The sequence below is a fragment of the Vipera ursinii genome, assembly GCF_947247035.1.
Source record: "Vipera ursinii genome assembly, chromosome: 1".
In the NCBI taxonomy this organism is placed as follows: domain Eukaryota; kingdom Metazoa; phylum Chordata; class Lepidosauria; order Squamata; family Viperidae; genus Vipera; species Vipera ursinii.
In genome coordinates, this window is record NC_139512.1 from 182,543,046 (window position 1) to 182,556,436 (window position 13,391).

At 37.7% G+C, this 13,391-nt stretch overlaps 1 protein-coding gene across 1 annotated transcript in view; it reads left to right on the plus strand.

The window, feature by feature from the left end:
• SPAG16 (sperm associated antigen 16) overlaps positions 1-13,391 on the plus strand; it is a gene marked incomplete at its 5' end in the record, with an annotated part of 332,741 nt that overhangs the window by 65,156 nt on the left and 254,194 nt on the right. Inside the window, 4 exons of the mRNA XM_083354597.1 lie at positions 3,465-3,582; positions 6,907-6,976; positions 10,198-10,346; positions 11,817-11,947. Coding sequence (XP_083210723.1) covers positions 3,465-3,582; positions 6,907-6,976; positions 10,198-10,346; positions 11,817-11,947 — 468 coding nt within the window. The remainder of the gene's footprint in view (positions 1-3,464; positions 3,583-6,906; positions 6,977-10,197; positions 10,347-11,816; positions 11,948-13,391) is intronic.

Here is a 13,391-nt window from a genome sequence, read left to right on the forward strand (position 1 = left end):
AATGTAATCAGAGTGTCAGAATCCAGTTATATTTCATTTCTATCTATCTTCTCTGATTTAAAGCCAATCCTTACTATCTCCTGGATTCTGTCATACTATTAAAAGGGAGGGGGAATGCATGGGGTTTTTACTACTTTCACTTCCTTTATTCACTACAAAGTAACCTTTTGTTGATTCACTTCGGGTCTGCTAATCATAACAATGTGGCCATCTGCCTTTCATCCTATGCCCCTCTGAAACTCTCCTCTTTACCGATAGCGAAGGAAAAGGGGAGGGGGAAAGATGCAACATCTGGGATATGAGTAATAAGAGGATTGAATGATCATGCCAGAGCCGGACAGATGTTATCTTTTCTGAAGTTAATACCTAGAACTCTGCCGGTTTGAATCACCTGGAAGAACTGTGAGGTGGGATGGGGGCTGCTTGGGAACACTTTAAAACATTGAATGGTGGGAGGATCCCTCAGATCCTGTCTAGCATGCCTACAGTCAATTTCTCTTAATAAAAAATTCCTGTTGGAAGAGACTGTTTCCAAGAGTTCTGCTTTCTTAAGATGTAGATTGAAGTGGGTCCTTACACAGAGGAAATAGAAAATTATCATAAATGAAACATTTATCTATGAAACATAATCTTAAAATATCATCTTACAGTCTGTTCTGTTCCAGCCTACGACCGTCCCTGCTTGAATGTCAGGGACAACCCCTTTTTATAGTCAACAGGCTGGAATAATCCAACCAAATTTATTTACAAATAAATCAAAAGTTCAAACAAGAGTTAAAGCAAAAGTTCAAACAAGAGTTAAACAGGAATAACAGACCAGGACTCTAGCAGAAGATCTTCAAACGGTTGCCTTCAGCAACCAGCACCTCCCACACCTTCCCCTTTTATCAGCAGTCCCAAGATGTGGCTTCTCATTGCCTTCTCCTCCTCTCACCGAGTTCCCTCATGGCCTTTCTCTGTTCTACTCTGCTGGATTGCCTCCTGCTCTTAGCATCCCTGAACAGATCCAGCTGTGAATCATCTATGTCCAATACCTTGTTCTCACACGGCTGAGTCTGATGAGGAACATGACAGGAGGGGCCAGGCTGAGAGTCCTGCAGTGCATCAGAGCCTCCCTCTGACCCCAAAGGCTCTCCAAACCCCTCCTCCTCTTCAGAATCATCAGACTCAGCTGCTGGTATCACAGGCTGACGCTGAATCACAACACAGTCTTAGAAAAATCCATGAAAGATTACCAGAAATAACAACAACCTATCTATTTTAACTTTGGTCAAATAAGCCCTTTTAGGTTTCTTTTCCCTTACTCAATATATTGAATGCCCTGGAAGCTGGCCTGGATGACGAGGAAGAACTGGTTTCAGAACCTTCGCTATGAGGCTTGGAATAGCATCTGGAGGACCCGTGGGACCCTGAACCAGGAGGGGGATGAGCAAGAGGAGGAAAGTTCAGGAACCTGAGAAGGGCTGGAGAACTGACTGGAAAAGCAGCTGGCTGACAAAGAAAGGGAAAGAAACACAGCTGTAACCATGAGGCTTGGAAGACCAGCCAGAATCAGGATGGAGAAGGGATGCAGCTGCAGCTGGTCAGTGGGGATGAAGAGGAACTGCCTTCTCCATTGGATCCCAGGGCACATAGGGCTGAGAAGAGGGTGGCACAATGGAAGTTTATGAAGCTAGTCATGAGGAGGCAGTATTGTCCCTCCTAATGAGTTGCACCGGCTAGAAGCTATTTAGACCACCAAAGTGATACTCGGAATCAAAGTGATACTGGGAACAACTCATCTGTTTCTTGCTGTGCATTTGTTCAGCCATTGTGACTCTTGCCTTGAGAGTTAAACTCTGACCCTATTACAGTACTGGACTTCGAACTTTGCTTCTTGGATTTTGGATTTCAGTTTTGTGATTTGTGCTCAGACCATGGATTTGTCTTTTGACTTTGAACTTGGTGGGTGACATAATGGATTTTCTCTGTGTTTCTGGACTTGGGAATAGGACTCATTGGATTTTGTGCTGGGTCGGAGAATATTATTTGAGGCTGTTGAAGCCTCAATAAAGACTTCAAAACCTCGTGGTATGTGTGTGTGTGTGTGAGCAGGACAGGTCACTCCCAAATATCTTTTTTTTTTTAATCCCATTTATATCCCGCCCTTCTCCGAAGACTCAGGGCGGCTTACAATTTAAGCACAAACCAATGTGCTTAGCAATAGCCTTCATTCTATGTATATGCCTGCTAATTAGGGCTTTCCCCCCCCCCCAAGCGTCATTATTACAAAGTCAGCTTATTGCCCCCAACAATCTGGGTCCTCATTTTACCTACCTCGGAAGGATGGAAGGCTGAGTCAACCTTGAGCCTGGTGGGATGCGAACCTGCACTAATTGCAGACAGCTGGTGTTACTTAAGGAGGCATTAGCCCACTGCTCCACCAAGGCTCTTTTTGATCTTAAGCCTTCTCAAATAATGCCATAATATATATAACTTCTTTTCATATTTTGTAAGCTCACAAAATTACCAACAAAATGTAAAGCCCATATAAAAAAGTTGTACAATCTACTCTTCCAGTCTATTATTCACATATCCTTTTTAATTATTTAAACAGCAGCCAGCTTCATTTGTCAGTTCAGTTCACTTTGTTCCATATCCTTCTTACAGCCTGTCATTTTAAAATCCACATTTAAGTCAATTTCATTCTTGTCAATTGAAATTTGTTTCTTTTCCATAACATCATCTAGTCTTTCAATAATGGCAGAAATGTTTAAAAGTATCTTCTGAATCATTTTTACACATGTTTAACCTTCAAGTATCCAACTTATTACTTTATATTTTTTTCTGAAGATTGTAAATATCCAGTTTCTCATCAGAAGACATTTATAATTAATTTCAAACATTTATTCCAAATGTATCTGAACCTTTAGTCCATGTTTAACTTTCTAAATGCAACATTCTAAACACAAGTTTTACTGTATCCAAAAAACAATATCTTCCCAAGTCCTTAAAATCATATTTAAAACTTTCACTGAGGAGACTCAGCCAGTGAATGCTGTAGAAACTTGCCAATCTGAAGGGTAAGAAACTAGGATCAACCTTTTTGTTCTTAAAAGACTGTACTGTATTACAACTGCATTACAATGGTATCCTGCAACTTCTAGCCATTGAAGTCCTAAACTGATAGTAAAATAGTTACTGCAGCCTACTCATGAGGAGCAGCTGTCTGGGGGCACACATGGGTTGTCTCACAATCTCTCCTTTTTCTGGAGAGATTTCACTTGTTAGGATCCAGCAACCATGATCTCCATTGTAAAGCCAATCTCTTATTGGCAGGACATCTAGCTTGCTATGATGCTCACTGATCATATCATTGACCAAAGAAGTAAATAAATAAACCTCTTGCAATGAAAATAAATACCAAATGATTTTTTATTTTCTCATATTTTGTTACTATTCTATAAACAGTTTCTTATCTATAGGCTAAAGACACACTATGCATTGTATGAGCCTATGTTAAGACAGCTGAATGAAAAGTATGAGATTCTACTAAGAGAGAAAATGCTTACAAGTTTGGAACGAGACAAAGCTGTTGGGCAGGTATGGAAACTATTTTAAATATTATAATATATTATTTAATTTAATATTTTAGTTAAAGTTTTATTCTGTGCCATTCCTCAGAATTCAAGGTGGGTCACAGATACAAACCAAAGTTAAACAATGCACACCAAAGAGTTTGTTGTTGAATGTGGCATTAAGTACGCCAAGAAGTACAGATCTTCTTTCTTTTAAATTGTAGGTTTTTCTCTTTTTCTAAAAAAGGTATGACTTGGGGAATGAGAAGAATAGTTGAAATACACAAATGACCTTTTGTTTACAATTGTAGCCTCCCAGGCCTTTATTTCTTAGTGTGAAGTGAAATTTTATAATTTGACATTTTAAAGCAGATTCTCATTAAAGGTAACAGTAATAAGCAATTATTTATTTCTTGGGTAGAACATACACATTTCTTTTCATATCTTAGTCCCTAGCATCACAACATTCATAGCTATCTACCTGTATTATTATAGATGGTGTGCTTATATGTGTGTGTATGTATATGAAAACACATGGCAATAATAGGTTGCTCATAGGTCAAATATTGTTTCCTATTATTCACCAAAGTTACACTATGAGTAATATTTCCATCTTTAATGCATGCCTCTCAATTCCATAAATCCAGAGAAAAACTACTGCTAATTATTATTCTTTTCACTGAGGCTCTTCTATTAGTCTTTTCCAATTCCTTCCACTGAGGAAGTTTTGATGGAGTGAATGAAGAAGTCTTTTCTTGATTTAAAGTATTTTGAAACTAATTATGCTCTATTGTAAGTAGAACATTATTTTAAATATAGAAGCAGAATTCACTGTTCTCTATTATGGTTTGATTGAGTATAAACTAATTGAAATAAATTGAAATATGTTAGGCATAAGTGGCATCATTTTGAGATAGGATGTGAAAGAGCAGATGAGGACATTAATATAATAGTACAGAATCATAAAGTTGGAAATGACTGTTTAGTCCATCAAGGCCAAAGCCCCGTTCAGTGCAGGAATCCAATTAAAGCATCCTGGACAAGTGGTTAATTAGATTCTGCTTCATGCATCTAATGAATGGGAGCCCCTCACCACACTGAGTAACTGTTATTACCATTTCTAGTATTCAGTCAGAAACAGCTATCTTATAATGTAAACTGACTATCCCATGTTCTGCTCTCTGGAATGAGAACAAACAGGTATTTCTGATAGTAGAAGATCTGTTGAACATTTGCATCATCTCTTTGCATCTTTGCATCTATGAACTTATTTGACTGCTAAGACAAACTATCACATTAATTTCTGACAATTGCATTTTTTTCCAGGGTGTTTATAGATAGATTGCTTTATGATCTGGTCTAGAATGTTCTTATATATTAATACATTCTCAATATCAGAGAGTATTTTAGAGTAGATCATAACCCAAATTACAGACTGATCAGTTTTTGGTTGCTGCATCTTCCTTTTCTCCTATGTTGAAGGTAGAGACATTATTTGCTTCCATTCATAAGCTCTTCAGTCTACTTCAACATCTTCATAAATGACCTAGAGCAGGGGTCCCCAACCCCCAGGCTGCAGTCTGTTCCAAACTGGGCTGCGCAAGCCGTGAGCACACCTCTGCATGCAGCTCCACTTGCATGAACAGTGGTTGCTTGTGCTTGCATTGCTCACACAAATGGAGCTGTGCACATGCATGTGGGTGGGCCTGCCATTCACATGGAACCCTCCCCTCTCCTCTCCCACCCTGAACCGCCAATCCAGAATGGTTGGGGACCCCAACCTAGAGGAGGGAATTGTCTGGACAATCATTTGTCTGGGAGGGAATCAGGACTCCTGCCTTGGGCAGGGAGTTTGGACTAGAAGCTCCCAAAGGACCTTTTAGCCCTATGATTCTATTTCTATCCAGTCATGTACGCTGTTCTCCAGTTTTCTTAGAGGTAATACATAAGAGTTCAGTCACCATGGTTCTGTGAGTTAACATTTTAACTCTTTTCAAGGATGTCTTTAAACTCTTTAAAGAATGTCACACAGATGTTCTTTATAATCTGAAAATTAAGATTTAGAATATAGAATAGTATATGGAATAAATCAACAAAGATGTTTTGACTAAGTGTTAGAAGAAGCTTCTAACAGAATAGTTTGATAATGAAGCCAATTATAGATCGACGGGGATGATCTCCTATTTGCTCAATTTCCATAAAAGGCTGGACAACCATCTATTAATTCTTTAAACTGGATTCCTCCATTGATCAAAGGATTGTGCTTAATGACTAAATGGCCTTTTCAAACTCAACAATTTTGTAATAGTTTTTCCAATGCTAAACAGAATGTGATCAGACATAGCTCCTTTGCAGTTGAGATTGGGCAGGCAGGAACAATTTCTGTTCATCAACGACAGGTCTCCAAGTTGTTCAGATGCAGGCAAACAGGAAAGAATTATAGGTTCCATTATGGCTTTTTGATTCCAGGAAGATTACCATATTTACATCTTAGGGTTCTGTTCAAGATTTAGGCTTGAGTGACAAATTCTTTTTGCATGAAGGATGTCAGAATCCATTTATATCTCATTTCTAACTATCTCCTCTGAGCTAAACCCAAATCTCATCTCCCCCTGGATTCTGCCATCCCAAGGGGGAGAGGGAACAGGCATGGAGTTTTATGGCTTTCACTTCCTCCCTTAAATGTAAACTTTGTTTATTCCGCCTGCTTGCTATCCATCACAATATAATCAATTGCTTTTTCACTAGGCATTCCCTCTCATCTTATGGGCATCTAAGAAAGGGGGTGGAAAAGGGAGGAATGAAACTCTCCGGAATCTGGTTTGTTTCTCCAAATGAAGTACAAGGGGGTTGGAAATGATCCTGCTGCAAACGGACTGTTATCTCTCCTCTCCCTTGATGGGCTTACCACCTGGAGCTTGGCTGATCCGGAACTGACAGAATGAACTGTGGGGTGGGGTTTGCTTGGGGACACTTTAAAAATATCGATCTGTGAGGGGATTCCTCAGATCCTGTCTATTATGCCTGCTATCTCCTATTTCTTAGTAAAAGTTCCTGCTTGGAAAATCTTGTCTCCAAGAGTCCTTTCTTAAGATGTGGGCTGAACTGGGTTCTGACAAAGGATGAAGAAGAGAGGCAGAAACTGTTATCATTTCTTTCTATGCTATCGGAAATTTTTTAATCTGGATTGATTTTCTGAAGTATTAAGATGTTATATGTAATCTGATATAATTAGTATTCTGAGATTCTCAACTATATTGAAATATTTTATACTTAATGTCATACCTTATTTCTGATTTTCTAAATGGAAGAAATGAAAGGTTCTTGATAGACTTCTTTTTCATTTTAGATTACTGGCTTGCAAGCAACTTTACAAAGCTTGGAATCTGGAAACAACATTCATATTCCTGTGATGAAAGGTAAATAATTAGCTATGAACCAAAAAAAGTAAAAGCTTAAGAGATAATGTTGGCATCTCGTGGTATTATGCACATTTCTAGAAATTTAACATTTCTCTACATATTAAATTTATACACAGACTCAAATGGTCTAAAACTAATGCTGTTTGAAAGATCTCTTTTAATCTCAGCTGCTATTTAGACATCTGGATTCCAGTTGCCCCTTTGTTGTGCAAATTGATGCCTTGACCTTGCTTTGGAATTGTTTTCCCTTAGGCTTTGGCAAAGAGAGGAAGAACCTCTTTCTTGTGCATTTTATTCTAATCTTCTTTTCCTAGCTGAAAGGAACTATCATTTCAGTAGAGAATGGCTGTCATTGTATTGAATGATGGAGGCATTTCTTGGAGTACACAAGCTTACAACAATTGGGAGCATTGTGAAAGGTGTAAACCCTAACTTCACATCAGATCAGTTTCCTGTTTCTCTTTTTATATCATCTATGGTATACTTCCTAGTTTCCCAAAGCTAGGATGCACTCTCACACAACCTTGAATGCAATATTCTATGGCAACCCCTTTTCTTGAAACTGAACAATTTTACTTCCATTTCAGAAAAAAAACACTCCTGAGAAGTCAGGGAAGGGGAAGCAGGCGGTAGATCTTTTACATTGGATTTGTTTGCAATATCAACTGGATCCATATGTCAGGACTCAGATGACCAACATCCATTGAACCCAAAAGATATATTCTTTTTCTTTCACTGTGGCTGAAGGATAATTCTGTCATAATAGTCCTTTATATGTTCCTCTTCTTCTCAGAGTGTTACATAGAACCATAGAATCCTAGGGCTGGAAGGGACCTTGGAGGTCTTCTGGTCCAACCTCCTGCCCAAGGCAGGAATCCTTATACCATCCCAGACAAATGATTGTCCATTCTTTTCTTGAAAACCTCCAGCAATGGAGCACCCACATCCGTGAGGCAAGCTGTTCCTTTGATTAATCATTTTGACTATCAGGAAATTCCTCCTTATTTCCAGGTTGGATCTTCCTCTGACAAGCTTCCACCCACTACTTTTTATCCCGCCCTCAAGTGCTATGGAATATAAATCAATGCTCTTTTCCCTGTGACAGCCCTTCCAGTATCATGTTTCCCTGAGCTTTCTTTTCATTAGGCTAGACATTTACTGTTCATCCTTTGATTTAACCTGCAGTCTCCTTATTATCTTTGTTGCTCTTCTCTGCATTCTTTCTAGGGCCTCAGGATCTTTTGTGTATCATGCTAACCAGAACTGGACAGAGTATTCCAAATGTGATGTCACTAGTGCAGTATAAAGCAGTACTATCAGTTTTTGTGATCTTGATGCTATCCCTCTGTTGATTTATCCTATGATTGTGTTAGCTTTTTTGGCAGCTGTAGAACACAGCTGACTCATACTGAAGGGGTGGTCCATTAGTACACCTAGATCCCTGTCACAGTTACAACTGTTGAGCAAGTACCACTTATTCTGTACCTATGCATTTGATTTTGTTCTAAGTCCAGGACCTTTTCTCACATCTGAACTGTATCTTGTTGAACTGGGCCAATGCGGAAGTTTATCTAGATCCTTCTGAATCTTGAGTCTGTCTTCCTATCATAACTATAAAATTAATGGGATAATGTGTTTACCTGCTAGATTTTCGTTAATTTAGTCATTCATCTTCTGAGGGATACTACCTGGGGCATTTGGTGGCTTGTTGTCACTAGAGCATATTCAGAGAAATTATTTGATTCCATTCTTACCTTCTGCTGTTACTTTAGGTCACAGAGCTGAAAGGAGACATAATGTGACCCATTCATCTCATAGGGGAGTAAGGACAGAAGAATTGGGGGATGTTTGTCCAATGCACTAGCTATTCTAACACCAGGCTAGAAAATTTGTGCTCCATTATGTTATGAGAATGGGGGCATAATGGTTCAGCAGATAAAGATGCTGAGCTTATCAACTGGAAAGCTGACAGCCTAAGTTTAAGATCTGAGCATTATGCAGTGGGGAGAGCTCCCTTTACTTGCCGCAGCTCCTGCCAACTTAGCAGTTTGAAAGCATGCAAATATAAACAGATAAACAGGTATCACTTCATTGAGAAGGTAACAACATTCCATGTGCTCTGGTCTATAGTCATGCTGGCCACATGACCATAGAAGTGTCTTCGGACAAGACTGGCTTCCCTGGGTAAGAAACAGATGAGCACTGTCCCCTACAGTTGGATACAACTGGACAGGGGAAACCTTTACCTTTATTTTATGTTTTGGGAATTCAGTCATACATAATATGCTCTATTTGCATGGATGCCAAATTGTGAACCCATGAATTATATTCTGTAATACATCTGTGTAGATATTGCCATGTTGTATGTACCTACCCATAATATATTTTGAGGTGGTTCCACCTTAATACCTCCTTGCCTAATATTTCTTTTTTAGCTTTCTTTTTATAGTTTTTAATCATGAATATTTCTTTACTATTTATTAATTAAGGGATGAGGTGGCTCAGTGGGTTAGGACGCTGAGCTTGTCGATCAGAAGGTCGGCAGTTTGGCGGGTCGAATCCCGAGTGCCGCGTAACAGAGTGAGCGCCTGTTACTCGTCCCAGTTTCTGCCAACCTAGCAGTTCGAAAGCACGTAAAAATGCAAGTAGAAAAATAAGGACCACTACGATGGGAAGGTAACAGCATTCCGTGCGCCTTTGGCGTCTAGTCATGCCGGCCACATGACCACGGAGACATCCTCGGACAAGCGCTGGCTCTTCGGCTTTGAAACAGAGATGAGCACCGGCCCCTAGAGTCGGAAACGACTAGCACGCATGTGCGGGGAAAACTTTACCTTTTACTTTTTTTATTTATTAATTATCTGTTCTTTATCTTTATTGTATGACACCCAGAGTCACCTGATTGTGAGAGGGAGAGCTACATAAAATGGACAAACAAACAAACAAACTTATTTTTCCTAGTTTGGTACCGAAATCAAGACTGGATTATGTTCTGAATAATTGGATTTATAATACTTATTTAGATCTCAATACAATTCAGATTTTCTATAATTTGATGGAAAAGAAATTACAATTTCTATTGTGCTTTACCATTCTGGGAATCAAAAAAATGTTCTGTCTAAATGGGCAATATAAAAAGAAGTTCTTAAATAATTGAAATAATGTTCTTTCTATTAAATTTCTATACTCCTCTGTGATAAATTGTTTGTGCTTTATAGTAGGTCATTGGTGTGATAGAGAGGCTGGATTAGAGGGACCATCCCAAAGAGCACTTAGGGAAGCCAAGGAACAGAAAATGCATTCTGGAGTTAATACACACGATTCAGCCAAAGATCCAGCAAAACAGATGAGCAAGAAATATCCAATGGTATGAATGTTCTTATTTTTTTTATTTTACAAGTTTATAAGGCTATCTAATGAGTCTGGGTAAGACATAATAAATACAATCCAATACAATTAAAGCAAACAAAAAACCATCAAACACCATAAAAAGTAACCCTTAAAATACAGTCAAACACACAGGATCCACCCACCCACTATAACCCAAAGCCTAAAAAAATGAGGAGGTTTTCAGAGCTCTTTTAAACAATTGGAGCCAGATATATCAGGAGTGGTGATGGTAGTGGTATTCCAGTAATAGATTTAGAATTTGAGCTAGTGTCATTTACAATAGTAGAATCACAGTCCTGGAATTGGAATGAGCCATTTAGGCTATTACTACTGACTGGAACTGCCCATACAAATAGGAGTGGAATTACTAAAGAAGTAATAAAGATATTCAGCAAATATTATATCAATAGGATTAAGTACATTTAGATACAGGACCAAGAGGGGTGCACTCTGTTCCATCAGAGTTCAGGTATATATGTAATCCAGGCAATATTTATTTAAAAATACCTGTTCTGTCAAGAGAGGGCTTCTTCAAGAGAGGATGCACAACTACATCTTTAAGCACCATAAAACTTAACAAAACATAACAGTTTCCCTGATCATATTCCTCCTAGTGCCCAAAGAAGCCAGGAAGCACATGGATCAAACCTACATGGAGGATTCTATTTTGCCCATTACAATGGATTGTATCCAGCAGGATACAATCACATTATTGGATGTGATTCAGCTCAACATTAGGCACAGAAGTTTGTAACACAATTTCAGATAGTGTGCATATTTTAATAATTCCGTGTTAAAAGGTCTATGGGATGCTCAGATCCCACTGAATGGACTCAGTAGCAGTCATACCATTAAATGAAATGAAGCAACCATTTCATGCAATTTAATGGGAGGGGTGATGAACTGGAAATGATGATGAATACCTACCTGCTTATCCATCTTCACTTCCCAGTCTCCGAGATCCCTTTCAACATTATGTGTAGTATAGTGATTAAGTTATTTAATTAGGAATAGAGAGGCCCAAGGTCTAACCTTTCCTCAACCTTGGAAGCTCACTGGATGACTTTGGACCCATCATTTGCTGTCAGCCCAGTCTGCCTCTCAGGATTGTTGTTGTGAGGAGAAATAGGAAGAGGGAACACTATGTATGCCTGAGTTCCTTACAGATATTATCTTGCTTCCCAGGATGTAAGAAATATTTCAGCCCTTTTTGTTTACATAATAGATAAAAACTATTTTCATTATCACACTGAATGGAAAATTGAATATTAATATAATTAACAAAATGTATATGTCATTCCATTCTAAGACTCCATTGAGTAGAGATAATCAACAAACCAAACAACAATGGAAAGCAATTTTATTAAACCTATGAATAAATATGTTTTAAAATCTGAATGAATATCATTAGTTAATTATAGTTTTTCTTTCTTTATTTTGATTTAAGGATTCAGAATTTCCTGAAGGTATCCAAGTAAATCCATACCTTGCTTGTGCAAAAAAATGTGTGCGGCCATTGAAGTCTGGAATATATAGACTGAGCAACACATTCAAAGTACATGATTTGGCAGTGACCTGGTAGGAGTTCTTACATATTTGTTAATGATTTCATTTTATTGTTTAGCATTATAAATAAATATTTGTTTATTATTGGTTATCTAATGATGTCAATACAATGATTTACATACATGATTTTTATGTGAATATTATATTAGGCAAAGTAACCTTGAAGAAATTATGCTATATGAAATCAGTTTAAACAGTAAAACTGTATTCTTCCTTGCAGTTGAGAATATAGAGGGTGAATGTTGGAACATAAGTCTTGGAAATATAAGCCCTTTTGCCTCTTTTGCAAAAGATTCTGTATTCTTTAAAATGGAAAGCAGCTGTCTGTCTTTCAGTTATGAAAATATTTGATATTTTATCATTCCTCTATAAATGACTGTAATTTATCACAGCATTTTTCTACAGTTCAGATTAAGAGCATGTTTAGTAGAGTTTTCTAACTTTCTTTGTCTACTGACACAGTTTATTTCTTAATGCCATCGAAATAATTTGTACTTGAAGAAAAGAATAAATAATTAAGTCCTTGCTAGGGAGCACTGTGCGTGTTGCCTGGAATTGCTGAATGAAAGATAGGATGGAAATCTTGTAAATAATATAAATGTGAATTTAAAAGAAAAGGCTTAGAATATATTATCATTTTATTATGTCAGCTTTTCACATTTTGGGGGGGGTTGGTCACAGAACAGTAAAATGAAAGGAATGACTTACCTGCCAATAAGGAATCCCAGGGAAAAAGGACAGTTGACTGCATTAGCTATCAAAACTAGGCTAAACAGATAGTAGCTAGATCCTGTGGCAGTTGTTCTGATCAGTCTTTGGTCTCAGTAATTTAGTTGTTTTTGTTATTTCTGTTCTTAGGTTACTGTTGCTCTCTTTGGAATTCTAGATATTTCTTGTATTTTATTTTCTTGTTCCTTACTTTATACTCCTACAAAATATAAGTCTCCCATAGTCTCTTTCTGTTAAGTGGATGAATAAACCTAATAAATAAATAAACTCATTCATTGTTTACTCTTTCTACCTCAGGACATACAACTTCATCTGAAGCTGTTTCTTCTGAATTTTTGTTTCTAGTCATCACAGAATTTAGTGTAATGCCCTCTTCATCAATTTTATCATGGTTGGGCCCAAAAGATGTTACCAAATTTGCATAATTTGTCACTCTCAACCTTACTTTTCTTCTTCCAGAAAATGGTGATTATTAATGCACAAACCAAATTATTCAAATAAACACCAATTTTTGTAGACAAACTTTCAAATGCATTTTGTAGGGTATAATTTTCTTTTTTATTTTGTGTTGTTAACACCCCCAATATACTATTTAAAAAACACTTTGGCTGTCTTACAGTAAAATTACCATTACAGTTCAGCTACCATTTTCAAGCAGGAAAACAGTAATGGTACATGTATTGCAAGTTATGCATTGCCCTTCAGTACTATCAAAGTGACAATGTGA